This window comes from Cornus florida, unplaced genomic scaffold, assembly GCF_030987335.1.
Source record: "Cornus florida cultivar Cherokee Brave unplaced genomic scaffold, ASM3098733v1 CherokeeBrave_3.0.0_Hap2_Chr04, whole genome shotgun sequence".
In the NCBI taxonomy this organism is placed as follows: Eukaryota; Viridiplantae; Streptophyta; class Magnoliopsida; order Cornales; family Cornaceae; genus Cornus; species Cornus florida.
In genome coordinates, this window is record NW_026775574.1 from 16,184,731 (window position 1) to 16,207,128 (window position 22,398).

The window sequence follows — 22,398 nt, forward strand, 5'->3', positions numbered from 1 at the left end:
ATTATCACATTATTATGGATGTAATCACTAATTTGGAGCTTAGAGATGGATACGAGTTGGTTTAGTTTTATATCCTCGTTTTAGGATATATTTTCGTGTCCAACTAATATATATATAAATTTTAGTACACTTCTAACCATGTCAAACACGTGTCTACTATATCTTACGCTAACCATTTTGTACAAGTAAAAACTAAAAATTAGATCTGCGTCCAATGTTCGGAAGTTAACTGAATGATGATCCCTTCACGGGATGTACCGGTAGCTTTCCGGACTTGGAACCACCACTGTTGGCCTTGTTAACCGAATGGTTATCCCTTCATGGGATGTACCGGTAGCTTTCCAAACTCGGAACCACCACTTTTGGCCTTGTTAACTGAATGGTTATCCCTTCATGGGATGTACCGATAGCTTTCCAGGAACCACCACTTTTTGCCTCACTCTTCATATTCATGTCTATTTTTGGCTCCCACTCTGAGTGCCCCTCACAGAATTGATCTCGACAGAGTAATGGGCTTTATTTGCTCAACAAATAATTAATTTGAAACAAAATCTGTTGGGAACTGATCTGCCCAATAGTTCAATCCAAGTCCAGCCCACACAGAATGAGCCTTGAGAACCCAATTATCCGGCCCAATTCTTGACTTTGACTGTCTACAAAGTCACAGACATATTCAAGGTTGTCAAATTCACATCATCAGAAAATAATCTTCAATGTTCAAACACAGTCCAGCAACCCCATTTATGAAAGAAGCCTTCCGCTCTGTACATTATTCTGAAATTTACCACAGTAAGATTTTTTTTTTCGCAGACTTACTTATTTTGCACGAAAACAAATACTTTAAAAAACAAAATTTTCTCCAATTCCAAAGGACCCCAATTTCATGTTACCGAACGTAACTTTCAAGAAATTGTTACATAAAAGGAGGATCAATGCATTCATATTTGAAGCTCGAGAAGGAAAATGATGAATAGCAGTGAACTATCATTAATTTATTGCCATCTTGAAAGTTGAGCAATGATCAATGAATTCATCAGAAGGAAGAAAGCCCGGCAATTTGTCGAAACTTCTCGTAAGACACCCAGAACACAAATTGCCAAGGGCCAAGTCTTGCCCATGTAGGAAAGAAACCCTTCCACAGTGCTCTTAACCCTTCGACTCTAACAGTCTTCACTAGACAATCATAAGAGTTCCTATATTTAACGTTACCTTCATCGCTCACCATCTGATTCATCATTCTCGTCTTCACCACATCAGCCGGACAACTCAAAGCAGTTGCAGAAAGACCTGACATGATAGAGGCCAATGTGTGGGCATAAATATTGTCAGAAGATATCTTATTTTGGATAATAAAACGTTTGGCATGATCATAGCAAGCTAATTCTCCCATGTTCACTAAAAATGCTCTTTGAACATTTGGTAAAACCCCTTTATAGAGTCCTCCAAAGCCTTCTGTGCCAATGATCTTCTTTAAAGCATCGAGAGCCCCAGAGTACCTAGGTTGGAGGCCTTGGCTCACCAAACGACCATCTGCTTGCATCCTGACCTTCACAAGATCAGCAGGGCTCACGACTACCTGTACTATTAGGGGGAAAGCACATAATTATGATACTTTCTGAACCAAAATATAATAGCAAAGAGAAAAACTTATAAAGCATGGGAAAAAAAAAAAAAAATCATTTGAACAAGAACTTTCAAGGAAAAATGATCATTGTGCTAGTAAACTGATATTTGATTTCATAAATTATTTTAATGTTGTATCAAATCCAATATGGCAAATGCAATGGAACAGTTTGCAGCAAAAAAGCTGCTACCTTTAAAGATGCTCGTAGCTGTATAGTTTCAAACTCAACAACAAGAGTAAAAACAACAAGAGTAAAAAAGTATTTAAATTTCACAAGCCTAAAGAAGAAAGGAAATAGAAGGAAAAATAGTGACTCCTTCATAAATATTACTATCTTTTGCAGGGTAATAAAATTGCTTATTTTCCATGAAAAATTAAAGAACTGTTGGCTTCACTCGTTCAAGTTTCCTACTACCCATAGATTATCCTTGTAGAACAATTAAAACAGCTATTGTTAGCTTCCCACCTATGTGAGTCAGACCGAAAGCGAAGCAAGTAGATAGATTCTTTTTGGCCATGCACTGAAGCGAATTACTTCTATGAACACTAACAGAGGAATAAAAAAGAAAAAAGGAGGTTTATCAGAATTTCATGTCTGAATTTGCAATCCACTGACACAATTTATGAATGTGTAATGCCAATTACATAGCTCACATTGGGTCTCCAATGATCTGTGTCTCATTCAATAAAGATGCAACTAACTCAAATTGACCCACTTAATTGTGAAAAATATCATCATTTAGTGCATGTTGTTAAACAAATGAAGCTGATTGTAAGCACATGATCCCGACACTATATGAAGCTAGTTCAAATCATTTGTCATTAAAATGACCAAGCTGGAGGCTGGTGCTCAAGTCTAAAGCTAGATTACGCAGTAAGCCAAGCATGAGTCTATTCAACTCATTAGGCTCAAGAATACTTGAGGCAGGCATCACATAATCGTAAGAAATGTTAAGAAAGAAAAGCTGTACAAGTTAGTTGGCAACTAAATATCACCACTAAAGATATGGTGAAGAATTGATTAAGCTAAGTCATTCCCACTTTTCTGCACTAATGAATGACAATGTATACAATTTTCATAGAATAATAAATGTTCGATCAATATCTTAACAAACTCATTTAGGCCCGCGAACAAACTCAACTTCTTCTCCAGGCATTAACAGCCAACATTGAATGTACCTATTGAGGTTAGTGACAAAGATGGCTCATAACAAGTAAAACTAACGAAGATTTAGCTGCCTAACCAATGGCTCAAAACAGTTTGTTATCCCCCATAATTTGAAAAGTGGCACAATTTTATTAAAACTTGGTGCACTAATAAGGGATACCAAAAAAGCATTTCTTATTCCTTCCTTTAATAATCCATCTAAGAAGAAAAAAAGATAACTTAAATAAAACCCGAAAAAAGAGTTTTGGGAGAGAGAAAAGAGAAAAGTAAAACCCATGGAACATCAAGGGATCACTGTGAACACGAACAGCTGGGGATATGCTCAGACAAGGCAACCGTCATCTTTTTAACATATGTATCATCTGCTCTTCAATTGAAAAAAGGCTCTCACATTCAGAGTGAAATTTTGCAATTTCATCTAGGTAACATAAACAAGAATACAATCATCGCAAAGGGCCAGTGATATTTCATTTCACAAATTGCTCTGTAAAAACATGACAATCCATAATTCCATATTGTGGTAACATTGGTTCCACCAATCCTCATCTTACCCACTAGGATATATCTACTGGTTTTGGTTCAAGCTGAGCCCACAATCCACTTGGATATTTGTTTTGCTTCCTACTAGTTGGAGCCTAGAGCTGAAAACAATAGGAAACATAATAAAATCTCTCACTCTGTGGCTACCCGATGCTTGTCAAGTGTATCAAATAAAGAAACAGATTGGTTGCAAAAAAAATGCGTAAATTACAACTTTCTTCCCCTTACATTGACGAACAAATAAACAGAGAGATGAAATCTTGTGAATAATAGAAAGACATAGGAGGAAATTTTATCTGCCTGGGAAGGTTTTCCTTATTCACCAATAGCTACATTATTAATAACTGCATTTACATGACAAATCCTTAATCCCAACGAGGGAAAGGCCATACGAACATTTCTTTCGCCAACTAAATGTCCTCCACCAAATCATTGGGAGTAATGTCTCTTTTCAGAACCTCAACCGAACATGTTTTAAACTTCCTCATTTCCTTTTAGCACCCCCATCTTAATCAAATCACTCCTCCATAAAGAAGAATTCAAGTTATCCGAAGGTCTGATAATCGAGTAACAGGACATGATTGACATCCCTGATGAGAATACACTTTTTTTCTATTTCTAAATGTTTCTTCCCAACTCAAGTTGATTCCTGAAATTCCAAAAAATTAAAACAAAACCAGCAGTTGTTTGATTCAAAATTGCTGAACATGTTTCAACCGGAAAATAAAATTTAAAGCACGAACTCAATAAGTGCACTCTTTTAAGAATTATATTCTCTATGCATTCAAATGAACCAATTTGCCACTCGAAAGCAACTGTATGATTATGGCTACGTCAATTTTAGTTAATTAACAATGTTTCTTCAGACAATTGACCGATTAAGGCATAGAAAATCAGTTGAATAAGCAAAAAGCTAAGCCCTTAGATTTTTTTTCGGCATCTAAGCTTTTAGTTAGTCTCTGTTCTGAGTATTTGCATCAAGTTCCAAGTTCATGCTTTTCTCATAAATTCTGGTGCACCCCCATCAATTCCCACACTTATATATATATCAATGTGTACATACATATATATATATATATATATATATATAAAATTAAAATTATTGAAAGTGGAGTGAAATATGGGAACTCAATATGAAATACCTGAGCGATGACACCGGAAATGCCACCAATGAGTGCCTTACTAGAGAGAGAAAGTGAAGTGCCAGTGGGGGCAAGAGCATTCCGGAGATGTTCGTAACCGACGATTCGGATGGGGGTGTAGAAGAGGTGTCTGACAATTGCCGGAGACAAGCCCTTGTATAGGCCGAGAAGGCCTTCGCCGCGTACGATCTCGGCGGCGACTCGGAACGCGGAGGAGGACAGTGGTTCGCGGTGGAGCTGAAGCCTCGTCTTGGTAATATCGATCGGGAAAGTGGTGGTCTCGGCCACCATGGCCGAGAGCGAGGTCAGAGCTATCTTGGTGTGAGGCCTTTGCGCGTTTTCTCCATCTCGACCTTTCATGGAGATCGGATGGAATTCAGAGTAGAAACCCTAGCGAAAATGGATTCAGAAGGAGGTCGATACCGGGATCATCATGCGACGTCGTTTCGTGAGGCTGAGGAACAGTACCGCGAGAGAACGGTATCGTTTGGTGCATACATACCCTGTTTAATTGTGTACACGTACATATAAAAATAGTACTCCTCTATACCAGGCATGCTATATTACAAAGGAGACTTAACGTATGTCTACGAGACCCTAAATGATCGCTCAATCTTAACATTTGAATTCTCTCGATTCTATCTAACACTTCTAAAATGCAGAGGGGTTAAATGTAAGAAATTATTCAATGGCTTTGGATCAGTTCAATGTAGACCGTTATTGAATTTTTTTTTTTTTAATATATTAATATATTTTTGTGAGTCATTTTCTTAACCGGAGAGTCTAAATTAAATTGGTCCACTAAATGTCAATAGATCAGGACCATTTAATAATTTCTCGACAAAAGTCACCATGGTGCAAACTTAGCCTTCGAATCTTGTGAACCCTACAGTAAACCTAGAAATCCAAATGCCAAAATTGTGCAATCAAAACGAGCAGGCATTCGGTGTGCCTGGTGCACCAAATATATCACAGTGGTCCGTTTATAATAAGTGCAGTGTGTGATGTACACGCGCAGACATGAATGATTATAATGTGCCCGGCAGGCACATTGGATATTTTCCAATCGAAACTGGCTGAACTTTAACATCCTGATTGGTGCTATACATCTTAGTTTGGTATTGGTGGCACCGGTGGATCCAAGGAGGGGCATAGGTGTGCTATACCTAATTTTAGCACAATCTAAAAAAAAAATATATAATAATAAAAATAAAAATAATAATAAATTAATTATTACTAATATTATTCCATCCAAAGGAATATTAACGCAGGTGATTGACTGGATGTGCTCTTGATTGGTGGGGGATTAGTGTGAGACCATAGTAAATGCACTGCAACTATTTTTATAAAGGATAATTATAGAAGTAACAAACTACCCCGAGATAGCCGTTGCCGTTTCAAGTAAAAAAAAGAAAGGCAAATGACCGTTACATTGCCCCAATTTCAAACTTTCAGAGAAACCCACCTGACAAGAAGAGAAGTAGAGTAGAGACAATCCACCACCACCACCATCAAAGATGAGAGAAGAAGATCAGCAACAACAACAACAACCACCAGACATGGAAGAAGAGAAGCTTCAACAGCTCAGATCCAGGGCCACAGAGCTTCTCCTTAGAGAAGAATGGAGGGAGTCAGTACAAGCCTACTCTCACTTCATCTCTCTGTGTCAAGACCACATGATCTTAAACACCCATCAAAGCCCCGATCCAGATCACCTCCCCAAACTCCACAAATCTCTCTGTTTGGCTTTCTCGAATCGAGCCCAAGCGCGATTCCGGCTGCGAGATTTCACAGAAGCACTGAAAGATTGCGATGAAGCATTGAAAATTGAGAGCACCCATTTCAAGACACTAATTTGCAAAGGTAAGATCTTGCTCAATCTCAGTAGGTATAGTTTAGCTTTGAATTGCTTCAAAACAGCTCTTCTTGATCCTCAGGCTATTGTGAACTCCGAAACCCTAAATGGGTACTTGCAAAAATGTAAGAAATTCGAGTTCTTGTCTAGATCTGGAGCTTTTGATCTCTCAGATTGGATTGTAAATGGGTTTCCCGGAAAATCTCCGGAACTCGCGGAGTACATTGGTCCAGTGGAGATCAAGAAGTCTGAGATTAGTGGGAGAGGCATATTTGCAACAAAGAACATAGAAAGTGGTACTCTGTTGTTGGTCACCAAGGCAATTGCCACTGAAAGGGGTATATTGCCCCAATCCAACAACGACGAATTGGCCGAAAATGTGCAACTAGTTATGTGGAAGAATTTCATTGATGAAGTTGTCAAATCAGCGACAAAATGCCCTAAAACCCATCATTTAATCTCTACATTGTCTATGGGTGAAGATGAGGATGGCCTTGAAGTACCTCATATAAGTCTATATAGGCCTGAAGGTGAGGAGATCAGCATTTCAGATGAAAATTTTGATACGAGTAAGGTTTTAAGCATATTGGATGTGAATTCTTTGGTTGAGGATGCCATATCTGCCAAAGTTTTGGGGAAGAACAGTGGTTACCATGGAGTTGGCCTATGGGTACTTGCCTCCTTCATAAACCATTCTTGTAATCCTAGCGCGAGGCGCTTGCACGTTGGTGATTATGTGATGGTGCATGCTTCTAGGGATGTGAAGGCAGGTGAGGAGATCACATTTGCATATTTTGATGTGCTTTCGCCTCTCAACGTTCGCAATGGCATGGCGAAGAATTGGGGGTTTCGTTGTAACTGTAAGAGATGCAAGTTTGAGGAGGGGACGTGCTCGAGACAAGGGATGAGAGAGATTGAATTAGGGCTTGAAAGAGGGCTAGACATGGGTGAAATAGTTTATAGGTTGGAGGAAGGTATGAGGAGATGGATGGTGAGGGGAAAGGAAAAGGGCCATTTGAGGGCATCCTTTTGGGTGGCGTATTCCGGAGTTTTTGGATCGGAGAAGTCAATGAGGAGGTGGGGGAGACGGATTCCTGCACTAGAGGCTGCAATGGATAGTATCGTGGATGCAACCGGAAGTGATGAGAGGGTTCTAAAAGTATTCATGGAAGGACTGAAGAGAAATGGTGGTGGTGGTGGTGGTGTGATGATGGATAGAGCAATGAAGTTAGGAAGAGGATTGTATGGGAAGGTAATGAAGAAACAAGCAATGAGGACTCTGTTTGAGCTTGGTGGCATTCATGGACATTGTTAAAGCTATTAGCTCATAGCTTTTTGCAGTTCTTTCAATTAGTCTAAAATTCAGTGCTTGCCACGGTTAGTGACTTAGTTCAAAGTTCATATTTTCTTTCCCAGTACCAATTGTTTAACAGATTCATGTATTTAAGTCATATACATTTCAACAAAATGGCTTAATCAAGAGAAGCTTTGACAAGTTTTGCTATACATAGCCTGTATTAGCTTCACTTGTTAACTTTATTCTATATATATATATATATATATATATATATATATTTTGGCAATTCATAGAAGAAGCTCAAACTCTTATTTTCATTGGGTTCTGACTAGTTTTGAACAGCAACACTTTGAACAAGTTGTTAGTGCTAGCTAACCCCATTATCATTGTTTTTGGCTCTGTGATTGTAATTTTGTGGCCCTTCTATGGCACTCGCAATGTCCATTCAAAGATCTGAATGGTTAGGTGTGTGTATCTAATGGTAAATGTAGAAGTAGAATACTCAATTATATTTCAGCCATATGCCATATTAATCCTCCCTGAGCTACTGTGTGAAAAAACACCATCAGTATGCATTTAGGCAGACACTTGTATAAAATGACATTCTTCCCATGAGATTTGAATGACACCATCAGTATGCTTACTAGGTCCAGGTCACCGCTTGTTAGCTCCATGAGACTTTAATAAGCCAACAATAATGTTCCCTGATATGTTTATTTTTTGGTGTTTGATTGTCGTAAGATATTTACGAAGAAAAAAAATATTAAACAAGTTATTTTACACGCTATACTTTATGGACTAAAATATCAACCCCTCGACCTAGACGTCCGTTCGTTTCGACGTAACATATTTTTTTTAGCTAAAATATATATATATATATATTTTAGCTAAAAAAAATATGTTACGTCGAAACGAACGGAACCTTAATGCTTGCTGAAGATTAACTTGTAGCCAGGCCAAAAAGCTTCACAACAATTTGTAGTTTTAATCTAGTAAACAACAATGCTAATTTTTTATTTTTATTTTTAAAGTTTAAATAAACGTTCACACACTAACAATAATAATGTTCTAATGCGGATTGGCAACAACTAACAACAATATTAAACTATACTTCATGTTTTATTAGATCAAAAATCCAATTTGACTATAAAACAGCGATGCTAATTTTGAACAACATTAGTTAGGAAATAAGCCAATAATGTTCCGTAACATATAGAGCAATGTCAAAGCCCAGCCCAAAGGCCCTAAGCTCAACTGAAACTCTAACATGCGCCTGTCATGAGACTGGCCGGGCCATAGTGTTGATCGAGACAAGTCACAAAATTTTCAAACAGGTGTTGCTTTTAAGTTTCGTACGCGTTTTTGCTTTCAATCTCACTCTCATTTTAATGAGTTTCATGATGCAGATAGTAGTCCCGATAACAAAATTAAAGGCCCATGACTTTGTTGTAGTTCAGTCCAGAAGTGGCAGAAAAATTTTCAAACGGGTGTTGCTTTTAAGTTTCGTGCGCGTTTTTGCTTTCAATCTCACTCTCATTTTAATGAGTTTCATGATGCAGATAGTCGTCCCGATAACAAAATTAAAGGCCCATGACTTTGTTGTAGTTCAGTCCAGAAGTGGCAAAAAAATCGTTAGAACTTATAAAACAAATCAAATCGAATTGAACAATACAATTTTGTCCGATTCTATAATGAAATGGTCCATTTTTTATTTTAAAAATTAAAAAATTATTAGTTTTGATTCCATTTATGGTTTGTGGTCCAAAATGATCGAACCAATCTAGACTTGTATACTACTCTTGTTCAATTTTGATCGATAGAGAACAATTTTGACTGGTAGAAAGTATAATATACCATGCATTACACCAACGTATAATTATAAATATTTTAATTTTTAATTTTTCATTTTATTGCTATGCATGTATATATATGTAATCTATAACAAAGTTAAAAACTATAAATTCGAATAGAACCAAACTAATCACTATCGTTCGATTTTACTGTTTCAAATAATCCAATTTAGTTTCAAACTTTTTTAAATTATTAGAATCGATTTGATTCGTTCATTCCACACTAAATTAGATCCAACCGCATGCATTCTAAATTGGCTAATAAAAATTGAACCGTGTGCACTTTAACTAATATTTTTTATTTTTCTTTAGTGTGCGTGTACGTGTTTTCTCTTCTACATTTAGAGACTAAGCAGCCTTCACTGTAAAAAAGATACACAAAACTATATAGTTCCTCGTGGTGTCCCAAGTCGCACGTTGATAAAACAATAACAAATGAATAGTTTAATGTAAGGAAAAACCCTATCTTAAAACTATTGGACAATGAGACACATTTATCCAAGTTTCTAAATCCATCGACATAATAAACTATATATATATATATATATATATATAGAAACCACTAAATGATGAAGTCTGCAAAATCCACGCGTAACCCATATAGTGCTTAGCTCACATCAGAAGAAGAAAACTCCAAACGAGTTAGGGTCAATAAAGACAAGCCACCTACCACGCATGCTATAAACCGATATGGATAGATCAGATTTTCAGACTATGCCCCAATCAACGGCCATTATTCAAAGGAATATTCCTTTTTCTCTCAGCAGACTTCTCCGATTTAGATATATACAATTCCACCGTGCCACGTGTCGTGATCTAATCCTGATCAGAACGTGACACGTGGGATAATGTGTTCAAACTAACGGTTCTAATCCAATGTGCCGCCAATAATGAGGTGTCAGGATAAGAACCGTGTGAAAATTGGGCCCCACGTGAATTTTATCGATGCTTATCTTTTATAAATATCCTTTTTTTGGAAAGGACACGTGTCGGCTTTTCGACTGGGGTTGATAGCTCAGTTTTGAAGATTGATTCTCATGTTCTTGCTCATCCGAGGTTGGAAAAGTAGAAGTTATATACTTTCTCGAGTAGGATAAAGGAACTTACTCGCTTTACGCTATTGACTCGTTCTTTGGAAAATTTTTTCCCCAAAATAGTTGGGAGTAAAAGGTGTGAACCAAACAGTTTTTATTCTTAAACGACTATTCCAAAGTCTCATTTTGAATGTAATGGAGTGATAATTTTGAATTCAACGTTTTATTTATTTATTATTATGACTGTCAAATATTTTTAAGAATATTCTTTCTAAATTACATAATTTGTGAATAAAAATATGCATTTAGAGTTTGTCATTAAGTTTTTATATTGACATTATAATCATGTATTGTCCGATACGCAACGTTTCGATCGATTTTTTTTTAAGGTCGATACACGATTTGTATCCGTTAATTTACACGACTTTATCTAAATCAGTTATATCATGACCATAACTAATATCGTGACCGATACTGCAAACCACACTCATAACACCATCTGAATTAAATTTGATATCCAAAATACAATAAATATATTTAAAATTATGTTATCCTCAATATTAAATTTATTTGGACTCTCTTATTATAAAAAAGTGTGGTAGTTGGATTTTAACTTGACAAAGATTTTTCATTTTATTGTTGGGGAATGCAAGCTACGTCACACCCAACCAACCCTACACACACCTACCACACCACATCTTATATATCTAAAAAGAAATAAATATCTAGAATTAATAAGATGCTCAATAAATAATTACCCAATTTGTATTGTTATAAATTTCAATTTACATAGAGGAGATATTTTTGTAGGTGTCTAAAGTTTTGCCCTGATTAAATTTCGAGGATGACACTGTATTATCTATCTCTATAAGAGTTGAGTATAGTTTTAACTTTCACCATTGTAAACGCGAGTTCAAAAATTTATTTATATTCAATAGGAGTTAAACCTTAGGCTTACAATAGATCTAAGTGAATTACCGCTCAATCCAATCCCTCAGGTGGACAGTTGTGAGCTTGTGTGTGATACTTTAAAATAATACTAATAAAATAAAATAAAATAAAATAAAGTTAAAAAATCCTCAATCAACCACGCTATTGCTTATCCTAAATTAAATAAAACAAAGAACCAAAAAAAAATCAAGAAAAATACAAAAACCTTTCTTAAAGTAGAGCGGCCAAAACAAACAAAGAAAAAAAAAAAAAGATAAAGAAAAGAAAAGGTATTAAAAGGATATTCCCATTTTGTCCTTTGATGTTAGCTGTCTTGACAAGATAAGTGTGAAAGCATTCTCTCTAGTCTATAGTCCTTTACCCACACCTGCAAGTATGGCACACAATCCTCCTCATCTATAATATATACGAGGTATATGTAAGTCAAACAAACAGCCAATCAATGTGATGTAATCCCACTAGAGGACAAAAAAACCTCTAAAATAAAAGGACTAGCCTTCTCCTTTCAAACATTTCAAACTCTCCTCTTTCTCTCGACTTTTCTTCTTTCACACTTTTCCTTTCCCTTCCCTTCCCTTCCCTCTTAGCCAAGAAAGAAAAAAAATCAACATTAATCTCAACCATATTGTCACTCTCTGCATACAATGATAGCAAAACACAACTCTGTCCTTCCACCTGGTTTTAGATTCCATCCCACCGATGAAGAACTGATCATGTACTACCTCCGAAATCAGGCCACGTCGCGACCGTGTCCTGTGTCCATCATTCCCGAAGTGGACATCTACAAATTCGACCCGTGGGAATTACCCGGTTAGTATATATACTTCGTCGAAAAAATATAGATAAATGAGCCATTAATATTGATTCATATGGTTGCTTATGTGAACTCATATTAATTGTGTAGACAAGGCGGAGTTTGGAGAAAATGAATGGTACTTTTTTAGTCCCCGTGACAGGAAGTACCCGAATGGGGTCCGACCCAACAGAGCAGCGGTGTCGGGTTACTGGAAAGCCACGGGCACAGACAAGGCCATTCATAGTGCATCCAAATACGTGGGTGTGAAGAAAGCTCTTGTTTTCTACAAGGGTCGGCCTCCAAAGGGTATCAAAACTGATTGGATCATGCATGAGTATCGTTTAAGCGACTCAAGAACACAACCCAGCAAGAGAAATGGATCTATGAGGGTAAGAATTTGGGTAAAGTGGTCAATGCTAGCATAATGAAGTTGTTGAAACTTTTTGATTAATTTAGTGTGTGTTTGTGTGTGTTTTTTTCAGTTGGATGATTGGGTTCTTTGCCGGATTTACAAGAAGAAAAGTATGGTAAGAGCTGAGCAGAAAATAGAAGAGGACTCTTATGCTGCTCAAATGGTTCTACCAGTTGCCGGTGTAAACGCCGGTGACGAACAAATCATGAAATTTCCGAGGACTATGTCACTTTCTCAACTATGGGAATTTGAAAAGTTGGGCTCGATTTCACAACTTTTAAGTGACAATAATGCATTCAATTCTTCGAGCTTCGATTTACAGAACACCGTGAACCATGCCGGCATGAGCCACCACGGTGGCATCAGCAAAATTGAGTCCGGCGAAGTGCCGTACCAACAACCACCACACACGGACACAGCAAAATTTCAAGCGAACCACAGTAGCGTATTGAACCAGACAATTTTCATGAACCCAGTGTTTGATTTTCAAGGATAGAATGGTTTTTTATGTCATAAAGAAATTGTAAAATAGGGCTTGTTAGAGATCATAGAGGCTCCAACTGTTCAAAAAATTTGTAAAATTTGTCATTGAATGAAACGTATTATTTGCCTCTGGCAATGGACATAAACCATAAGCAGAAATACCACTTTGTTAAGCTTAAACCAAACTAGTAACTACTTGATGGATATTAAACTTAAAATAAATAATAATAATAATAATAATAATAATAATAACCTCCAAAATTTTATTTATTTTTGGCTTTTTCGTTATCCATGTCGTCTTCCGAAACTATTTGATCCTGACCTAATCAGGTCAAATAGTCTAAATTGCCGCACGATTCGGACCTAATCACACCAAGCAATCCAAATTGCCGCACGCAACTGAATCATGCAATCACACGCATACACAAGAATTTACAGGAATAAATTTACCCAACTTATACTTTTCAAAGGATTTGAAGATTGAGAGATTGCAGCCACAAAACACCTTCCCCACACACTGCCTGTAGGTAAATGCTTGATTCCTGTGTTGAGAGTGGTTTTGTGTCACAATGTGCACTTTGTGGGGGGTGATTAGGTCATAACGCATAGCCTTTTCGGATATAAGAATAGCTTTATCTAGTTCAAACAGATGACTAATTAAGTTCAATCTTAGGCAGAAAATTTAGGAAAAAAAAAGGAGAATTGGGATTTGGATGGGCTTTTAACATAGAATTAAATCAAGTGATTTTGATACAAGTTGTCACGATGCGCACTCTTATGTAGATATTATCCGTTGTGTATATTTATTGTATTTATAATTTTTAAAATATATATTTGTCATATTCAAATTTCAAAACGTACCTACACAATTAAAAGACATTCACACGTACAAGTCTCGACTGTTTTGTTTTGTTTTGTTTTTTTCTTTTTTCATCTTCTTCAAGTGGCGCGAAAGGCCGCATAAGTATTGAAGGACTTAAATGTAAAAGTTAGGTACTCGATTATTTGTCGCTATTGGCTAATAAAAATGTTGGTCAAAGAAAATAACTGCTGCATAACGAGTACGCAAAAGACTTTGCGGCCAATTAGAGTTAGCAAACTCAAGACAATTGACCAAAACAGTTTTGGTACATGCATGGGCTAAAAAAATTGACATTGACATCTACTATTATGCAGCTAATTTATCGCCGCAATGGCACCATCTATGAAAGTTGTTTTAGATAAGGTTGAGCTATTATTGACTTTTAAAAATAATACTTTCCCCATCTCATATTAAGTAAGTGTCGCATTTAGTAATTGTGATTAAGCGACTCTTAATGTGAAATGAAAGGAGTATATATCTTCTGAATTTTGAAAATATTAATTAACGCCTGAGTCCATCAACATGACGTAATGTGATGGGGGCCATACTTTAGCATACTCTTTTAATGCAATTTCATGTTATTGCACCAAGAGTCATGACAGTACCAATAGCACATTTTTAAAATATAAAAGAAACTTCTGAATTCTTCAGATTATTATATCAAAACCATTTAATTATGTTAATGTGAGTGAATTAGGTTGGGACACCAAAGAGATGAAACCATTTTTAATCCCAGGGCATACAAAGATTGTTGCCAAATTTTATAGCTAGTTCATTAGCTACCAACATTCCAACCACTTCATGTTACCCACAAATCACTCTTTTATAAGAAACAATCGCTTCTAAGGCCATTCTATTAGCACACTACACTTGTTGTTCCCTTTGTTGTTGTCTCACAAATGGAAGAAGAGGGAAACTTAGTGCCTTTTCTTTCTTCACCAGATGGATACAGCATAAGTATGTTCATGCTAGCCTGCATGGTTTCTTCATGGATCTTCATCCACAGATGGAAGCAATGGAACACCAAGGGACCGAAAACGTGGCCACTCGTAGGAGCATCAATCGAACAAATGATGAACTACGATCGGATGCATGACTGGCTTGTCGAGTACCTGGCCAAGTCAAGAACCGTCGTGGTTCCAATGCCCTTCACCTGTTACACCTACGTTGCTGATCCTGCTAACGTAGAACACGTCCTCAAAACCAACTTTGCTAATTATCCGAAGGTTAGAATTCTCGTGAGTCACTCAAAAATATGCTGTTAATCAAGCCTTACACTAATCGCTTCAATGAAGAACATGATTTTCTTTCTTTTTTCTTTTTAAATTTTTAAATTTTTTTGAAGGGCGAAGTGTATCATTCGTATATGGAGGTGCTGCTCGGAGATGGTATTTTTAATGTGGATGGTGAGCTATGGAGGAAGCAGAGGAAGACTGCGAGTTTTGAGTTTGCATCCAGGAATTTGAGGGATTTCAGTACTGTAGTTTTCAGAGAATATAGCCTTAAGCTCTCTGCTATTCTATGTAAAGCATCTTTCCACAATAAAGAAGTAGACATGCAGGTAACTCCTTAAAACCTCGGTTTATATTCTGTATTCAGTACCCAAGGGTACCGAGAACGTAGTACATGTGGCCATAGTTGTTATTTTCTACTATCGAGTAAACTAGTGAATATTCACTGGTGGGGGCTACTAAATAGTAGGTATATCGGGGTATTTAATACTTTTCCCTTCCTCCATCCCTATAAATATTCAATTTGTAAAATTTTACGACACCATGAATCAACAGTACTTGGGATGAGGATGTCTATATTTCTACACATACAGCTAAAAGGATCAGTATATAGTTTCAAAAAGTTTATAGTGTTTCATTATGCAAAAACCATAATGGAATGAGTTTCATGATAATGTGGTTTTTGACTGTAACCTAAGTGATCTGTGTGTACTAACAGGTGCTTAAATTCTCTCTATTCTAGGAACTATTGATGAGGATGACTCTGGACTCCATATGTAAGGTGGGATTTGGGGCAGAGATAGGAACATTGGCTCCCCATCTACCGGATAATCGATTTGCTCAGGCATTCGACACTGCAAACATTATCGTCACTCTTAGATTCATCGATCCTCTATGGAAAATTAAGAAATTTCTTAATGTGGGTTCTGAAGCTGTACTAGATCAAAGCATTAAAATGATCGACGATTTTACATACTCTGTAATTCGGAAAAGGAAGGAAGAAATAGAAGCCACTCGAGAGACTTGCAAAAATGACAAGGTAACATGCCTAGAACTTGTCACTAGAGTTGGTTCTAATCGTCTAATTATTCATTTCCCGATGAAAATGATCAGATGAAGAACGACATACTGACAAGATTCATTGAGCTTGGGAAAGACCCGGAGAACAATATAACAGATAAAAGCCTCAGAGATGTTGTTCTGAACTTTGTCATTGCCGGCCGTGACACAACAGCCACAACTCTCTCTTGGGCAATATACAATATAATGACACATGACCATGTAGCAGACAAACTATACTCAGAGCTCAAAACTTTTGAAGAAAACCGGGCAAAAGAAGAGGAGGTTGAATTGCTTCAGTACAATGTAGATGATCCCGAATCCTTCAATCAAAGAGCAATGCAATTTGCAGAACTCCTGACATATGATTCAATGGGGAGACTATGTTACTTGCATGCAGTGATCACAGAGACACTTCGATTATACCCAGCCGTCCCCCAGGTATGCAAAATCTGAACTCGGTGGACAAATATGCCAAAGCAAGAGGTATAAAATATCAAATAACAGATATCAGGAGAAGAAAGTTCGGATGTTTTGGTTGGAACAATTCATAGTGATCACAAAAGATCAGCAAAACGAACCCTAATAAGCACAATAATTAAGCATTCCTTGGAGCTCCTATCATTAGTAGTCTTAAAGTGAATAATGTTCGTTTCTGTGATTGTAGGATCCTAAGGGCATCCTGGAGGATGATGTTTTACCAGATGGAACTAAAGTAAAAGCTGGAGGAATGGTGACTTATGTGCCCTACTCAATGGGTCGAATGGAGTACAACTGGGGTCCCGATGCAGCTTCATTCAAGCCTGAGAGATGGCTAAAAGAGGGTTGCTTCCAAAATGCATCACCATTCAAGTTCACTGCATTTCAGGTATCTTGACAATATCGAACAGTTATAACCATTGTTCTAAACTTCATCCGTGTCAAATTCAAGCTGCTAAAAAGCCATTTCACAAAGTAATGGCCCCTAAGGCTGCATTATAACTCAAATATTTTTTGAAAGAATCATTATTATACCTAGTATATATATGCTAAAACTTAATCATAAGATGGTTATTAAAGAACTGCAATAAATTATTTTTATGGCTATAATACTTGGTTCATTCTTACACCAAGGTATTCATGGCTCTATTTAACATCTGACATGCAGGCTGGGCCGAGGATATGCTTAGGGAAGGACTCTGCATATCTCCAAATGAAGATGGCACTGGCCATTTTGTGTAGGTTTTTCAAATACAGTTTGGTGCCGGGGCATCTAGTGAAGTACAGGATGATGACAATTCTATCAATGGCACATGGATTAAAGGTTAATGTTAGAAGATGTTCTTAAGACTCCTCGAGAGGTCATACTGTTGTTGATGTTTGTAGTTTATACATGCTAAAAGTAATCACTACTATATATATAGAGGTTGATATGTAGCCCTATATGATTATGTTAAGAAATTGAAATGCATTCACAAAACAAGAAAACTTACAATCCTATCCTAAGTTCGTAACAAAAAATTCAGCAATTAATATTAGTTGACTAGTTAAAATGTGAAAAAATCTGACAAGAACAAGCTCTTTAAAGTTAAACCTAGTAAGGACATTCAAGGGCATCATCCCTTAAAGGGCCAAATGATAGAAAAATAATTATTTTAGAAAGTCAAGACATAAAGATGCACAATGATATGAAAGCAAACAAGTAAAACCAAAACAAAACAACTCAATGTGTAAAATCATGACAAGATGCCCAATGATATGAAGCTTGTACTTCTATAACTTACCTTCCTCTTTCTCATAAAGAGATTCAGTAAATTCTAACGAGAAAATGGCTAAAAATGCATTCTGATCTCCAAGTCAAAATTGGACGGGTGATGGATGACAGAATACTTAAAAAATTGCCTGCAGTTCATATATCCGTTGATCAATTAAATTTCTGCAACAAATCCAGACAATTAAAAAGAAGAGAATAACTTGATCAGCAGAAAGAGAGATGCTTGTATATTGCCAAATCTGTCATGCATGGATCTTTCTATAATCCCTTGAAACATGGAACTCCTAAATCAGTGTGTGTGTGTACATAATACATAAAGATTTATATTACAAGTTCCGGTTTTATTTCTTCATTCCTGGCTGCTGTACAAGCTCTCATAATAGATGGCCAGCAGAGACTTAAGAAATTAATTTCTGCTTCTTATCTTGCCGTTCATTAATCTCAGCTTGTATCTTTGCTTGAACCCCGGCATGGAACCCTGGATATGGTTCATAACCGAAACAGATTTGAAGAGCCTGCGGCAAACAATAGTTGCAACATATCCACATTATTTATCGAATAGGAGAAACTCAATAGAATTACGAAGATTGCATGTACAGTAATTACCTCAAGCAGAACAAAGAAGGGAGCCATTAGAAAGGCTTGAGATAAGTTATCCAGAAGAGCTGGTGCTCGTTTCTGCAAAATAATTTTAAATTAGAGGTGTATTAGTATGATTAATTGGAAGCAATTTTAACTTGTGACATAGTTATCTTACCTCAAATACCCCATGGCCAATGAACTGTCCAGTCCAACATACCAGCTGAGACACCAGAACAACCTGAAATGGTTATAATGAATTAGCTCACGTTTACGTAGTTCACCTCATCAAGGTCATAACATAGTATTCAGTTTCAAAAGACAAAGTATTTAAAATGTGACACAAAACATATAGGAGGTAGCTGCTAATGCTCAATGCAGTTTCGTGTTTTTCAAACTTATGTAATTCAAAAACTTCTATACTTGGTTTTATATAGGTATCAATTTACCCAAACAAAAAGATATCATATTGATATCCTGCCTCAAAAACTTCTATACTTGGTTTTTGCTAGTTGATATTATATAGGTATCAATTTACCCAAACAAAAAGATATCATATTGATATCCCGCCTCTAAAATTTGTAATATTTAAAAGACAAAGTGTTTAAAACGTGACACAAAACATATAGGAGGTAGCTGCTAATGCTCAATGCAGTTTCGTGTTTTTCAAACTTATGTAATTCAAAAACTTCTATACTTGGTTTTTGCTAGTTGATATTAAATAGGTATCCATTTACCCAAACAAAAAGATATCATTTGATATCCTGCCTCTAAAATTTGTAATATTTAAAACAATAACGACAAGCCAAGTACATAGCTCAATTAAAATAGAATCATTGTTAGGATATACTAAGTGTGTATCAGTAGCATAAAAACATCAATACTTTCTAGATCCAAGGAAAATATCGAAGCTAAAGTAACAACTTCTAAATAACAAAGGCAATAAATGAGGTTGCTAGTCTCTTGAACATAAAACAAAACCAGCAACCTAACAATGAAGCTGGGGAATTAAGGAAAAGACTAAAGAGGAAGACAGACAGCCACAGCGGCAGAACAAAAGGACCTACAGCAGAAGAAAGAAAGAAGAATAACTATCGAAAAGAACAGAAAAATAGGCAGTGGAAAGTTGATAAGGAGCCACCCCATCGGCCTAGGTGGTATAACCTCTCTTCCCCTAAGGGAAGGTGTGGGTTCAAGCTCCATAGTGGGCATTTGTGGACGTATGTCAGTGTGTGTGTGTAAAAATAAAAAATAAAAATAGAAAAGAAGAAAAGATTATTAGAAGCCAAACATTGACATTTCATTGTCAAATATGGTTCAGACTTTCCAGTACATTTCCAAGAGCCAGAAAGATTCATCTTTGAATAAACCCTTATGAATGAACTAGAAACAAAGGTGTGAACAGAACAAAGTGATGACAATTTTATGATGAAAATAGGAATGAATACACTCTATTTCCAAAATGGGACTAATGAACTTCCAATTATTCAGCAATATATATATATATATATATATATATATATATATATATATATATATAGGAGTATATATAGATAGATACATATATACATGCATAGATCATTTGAAACAGGAGTACTTGGATATGCAATTGAAAATGAATCAATCCCATATGTTGGTGTAAAACACAAAATGCAGATATCACCATAATCCCACTATGAAATACTCCGTAAATCAAAGTCTAGCACAAGATGCAGATACCACCATAATTCTAAATGAAACAAGGTCATTTATAAATAAACATCAAATGTATCTATTTTAGCTGTATTAAGATATATACACACAAGGAAATTAATTCAAATCCAATGCAAAACATGGACTAAACAGATCCCTTAAAAAACATTTATTTATTTGTTTTGTATTTATATTTTTCTTTGGGTATGTGTAAAAGCAATACTCTGCATAACCACAAATGTTTTATTAATTATACAAACACAACCAATTTTGTCCCCCACTATAAAAATTACAGCAAACTTCAATTTGCAAACACTGGAAATAGATTCAAATAAACAAAAGCATAAAACATATACGAGAGCTTCAATAAAATTCTTATTCCCCCCCACAAAAAAAAAAAAAGGTAAAGATAGCTTCAATTCAACATTCAATTTCAGAGAATAAACAAAACCCAAATCAAATTCCTGTACTATAAATAAAATAAAATAAAATAAAAAGTACCAAAATTCTCACCTTCCAAGAAATAGAAAACCCTAGCAGATTCCCAAGATAGCTACTGGCAACCCAACAAATGAAACAGAGGATTGCCGCCAAAGAACCAGCTCTCACATCGAAACACACATAAAACGCAGCATAGATCAAAGTGAGCAAAAACCCAATATTCAAAATCAGAATAAGATTAATCCCAAATATAGAAAACTCGATATGAGGAAGGTTAAACAGGGATGGAGTGAAGTGCAACATAAGAAGAGCTGTGAATAAAATTGGCCACACAAACACCATGTGTATGGCTACGTTAATTGGGTTGCTGTGATAAGCTCCATAGAAAGCAAAGTGCTTCTCAAGATCAAATAATCCCATCTTACCCATATAGAAATCTGATGAGTTCTCAACAATTGACAAAAAACCCAAGAAATTTTCTATAAGATTTTCTCGAGAAACTGGCTAGATTTGTGCGTATATATATATATATATATATATATATATATATATATATATATATGCCTCAGACTAATACTTCGGAAATGCCAAGGAAGGAGGGAGCCAAAGGAACAGTAGGGATTTTGTCCACAAGTACAATGATGTAATGGAACAACTGCTCCGTCTAGATTGTGATTGGGTTACTCGTGTGATGGCACGTGTTTGTGCTGTGAGCTATTTGATGCCACAGAACATTCACACGTGTAGCTAGAATAGGTTAGGCTTTTATATATATACATGAATATATATTACACACAGATGAAAAATAATTTTGATTCTAAATTTGAAACCCAATCTTCAATGCAGTATGATTTTTTCCTGTGTCAGTTTTGTTTCGGTATCTAATGCAATAAATTTTACAACGTGAATGCAATAATTTTAAATTAATAATACAATAATTACAAGAATACGTTAAAATTCTGCATAATAAATATAGAGATGCTTGAAGGATCCTGTATAACATTATAACACAGGTATAATATATTGTATAGGTGTTATAACTATCATATGAATTTGTGGTATAATTTTTTTTTTTTTTTAAATTGCTACGTGAGGTTGCATTTTGTTATTTATTGTGTTGTATTATGATATTGTTATGTTGCAAACCTCCAGTGTGATGATGTACTGTGCATAGAATCCCCAAACAAGAGGAATCCAGGTTCTTTAAATTTGATATATATATATATACACACATATGTAATTATTTATAAATACATTTTTTTCATAATCATTTATAAATATCAACACATGCATTTTAACACTTAATCTAAATAGAATAATTATTTTAATCTAAATCGTTAATCTGTTTACATTTAATTAAATGTATTCGATAACATAATTTGAGTAACATTTACTTAATAATAATAGCACTTATCATTGAACGTTGTATGTTTACCATTTAAAAAGAAAAGCAAAAAAAATTGTTTATTGGTCATTAAAGTGACCAAATTATACGGCAGCCCATCTCACTTAATGTTCTACATGAAAAATTTAGTAGCATTTTTGGTTGAAAATTTGCTCCTCAATTATTGAATTGACAGTTCATGTCACAGCACCCTCATCCTCGTGCTAGCTTGATGATGAAGTAT

At 35.8% G+C, this 22,398-nt stretch overlaps 5 protein-coding genes across 5 annotated transcripts; 3 read left to right on the forward strand and 2 right to left on the reverse strand.

Moving 5' to 3' along the window:
* LOC132302856 (mitochondrial uncoupling protein 3) lies at positions 1–5,088 on the reverse strand. Its single transcript, XM_059799842.1, has 2 exons — positions 4,475–5,088; positions 1–1,576 (listed from the first exon to the last, which is right to left on the reverse strand). The coding sequence occupies exons 1-2, from the start codon at positions 4,832–4,834 to the stop codon at positions 1,034–1,036; spliced, it is 903 nt and encodes a 300-aa protein (XP_059655825.1). The 5' UTR covers positions 4,835–5,088; the 3' UTR covers positions 1–1,033.
* A 797-nt stretch (positions 5,089–5,885) lies between these two features.
* On the forward strand, positions 5,886–7,916 carry LOC132302182 (methyltransferase FGSG_00040). Its single transcript, XM_059799060.1, has one exon. It carries the CDS (start codon positions 5,992–5,994, stop codon positions 7,642–7,644), a length of 1,653 nt encoding a protein of 550 aa, XP_059655043.1. The 5' UTR covers positions 5,886–5,991; the 3' UTR covers positions 7,645–7,916.
* A 4,048-nt stretch (positions 7,917–11,964) lies between these two features.
* On the forward strand, positions 11,965–13,298 carry LOC132302859 (NAC domain-containing protein 2-like). Its single transcript, XM_059799844.1, has 3 exons — positions 11,965–12,271; positions 12,366–12,646; positions 12,740–13,298. Exons 1-3 carry the CDS (start codon positions 12,106–12,108, stop codon positions 13,163–13,165), a joined length of 873 nt encoding a protein of 290 aa, XP_059655827.1. The 5' UTR covers positions 11,965–12,105; the 3' UTR covers positions 13,166–13,298.
* Positions 13,299–14,442: 1,144 nt separating this feature from the next.
* Positions 14,443–17,685, forward strand: LOC132302857 (cytochrome P450 704B1). The gene is made up of 6 exons (XM_059799843.1): positions 14,443–15,240; positions 15,360–15,575; positions 15,989–16,285; positions 16,360–16,746; positions 16,973–17,173; positions 17,453–17,685. Exons 1-6 carry the CDS (start codon positions 14,914–14,916, stop codon positions 17,630–17,632), a joined length of 1,608 nt encoding a protein of 535 aa, XP_059655826.1. The 5' UTR covers positions 14,443–14,913; the 3' UTR covers positions 17,633–17,685.
* A 554-nt stretch (positions 17,686–18,239) lies between these two features.
* LOC132302860 (2-hydroxy-palmitic acid dioxygenase mpo1-like) lies at positions 18,240–21,402 on the reverse strand. The gene is made up of 4 exons (XM_059799845.1): positions 20,843–21,402; positions 18,816–18,878; positions 18,665–18,736; positions 18,240–18,573 (listed from the first exon to the last, which is right to left on the reverse strand). The coding sequence occupies exons 1-4, from the start codon at positions 21,197–21,199 to the stop codon at positions 18,457–18,459; spliced, it is 609 nt and encodes a 202-aa protein (XP_059655828.1). The 5' UTR covers positions 21,200–21,402; the 3' UTR covers positions 18,240–18,456.
* Between the last annotated feature and the right edge of the window lie 996 nt (positions 21,403–22,398).

Bases quoted from the DNA above. Each gene is read 5' to 3' on its own strand.
- LOC132302859 (XM_059799844.1), top strand. From the start codon at position 12,106: ATGATAGCAAAACACAACTCTGTCCTTCCACCTGGTTTTAGATTCCAT. The intron at 12,272-12,365 runs GTTAGTATATAT...TTAATTGTGTAG, and splicing joins CGACCCGTGGGAATTACCCG to ACAAGGCGGAGTTTGGAGAA. The intron at 12,647-12,739 runs GTAAGAATTTGG...TGTTTTTTTCAG, and splicing joins AGAGAAATGGATCTATGAGG to TTGGATGATTGGGTTCTTTG.
- LOC132302856 (XM_059799842.1), bottom strand. From the start codon at position 4,834: ATGAAAGGTCGAGATGGAGAAAACGCGCAAAGGCCTCACACCAAGATA. The intron at 1,577-4,474 runs GTATTTCATATT...CTAATAGTACAG, and splicing joins TTTCCGGTGTCATCGCTCAG to GTAGTCGTGAGCCCTGCTGA.
- LOC132302857 (XM_059799843.1), top strand. From the start codon at position 14,914: ATGGAAGAAGAGGGAAACTTAGTGCCTTTTCTTTCTTCACCAGATGGA. The intron at 16,747-16,972 runs GTATGCAAAATC...CTGTGATTGTAG, and splicing joins TATACCCAGCCGTCCCCCAG to GATCCTAAGGGCATCCTGGA. The intron at 17,174-17,452 runs GTATCTTGACAA...TCTGACATGCAG, and splicing joins TCAAGTTCACTGCATTTCAG to GCTGGGCCGAGGATATGCTT.
- LOC132302182 (XM_059799060.1), top strand. From the start codon at position 5,992: ATGAGAGAAGAAGATCAGCAACAACAACAACAACCACCAGACATGGAA.
- LOC132302860 (XM_059799845.1), bottom strand. From the start codon at position 21,199: ATGGGTAAGATGGGATTATTTGATCTTGAGAAGCACTTTGCTTTCTAT. The intron at 18,737-18,815 runs GTAAGATAACTA...ATTATTTTGCAG, and splicing joins TTGGCCATGGGGTATTTGAG to AAACGAGCACCAGCTCTTCT. The intron at 18,574-18,664 runs GTAATTACTGTA...TGTTTGCCGCAG, and splicing joins CCTTCTTTGTTCTGCTTGAG to GCTCTTCAAATCTGTTTCGG.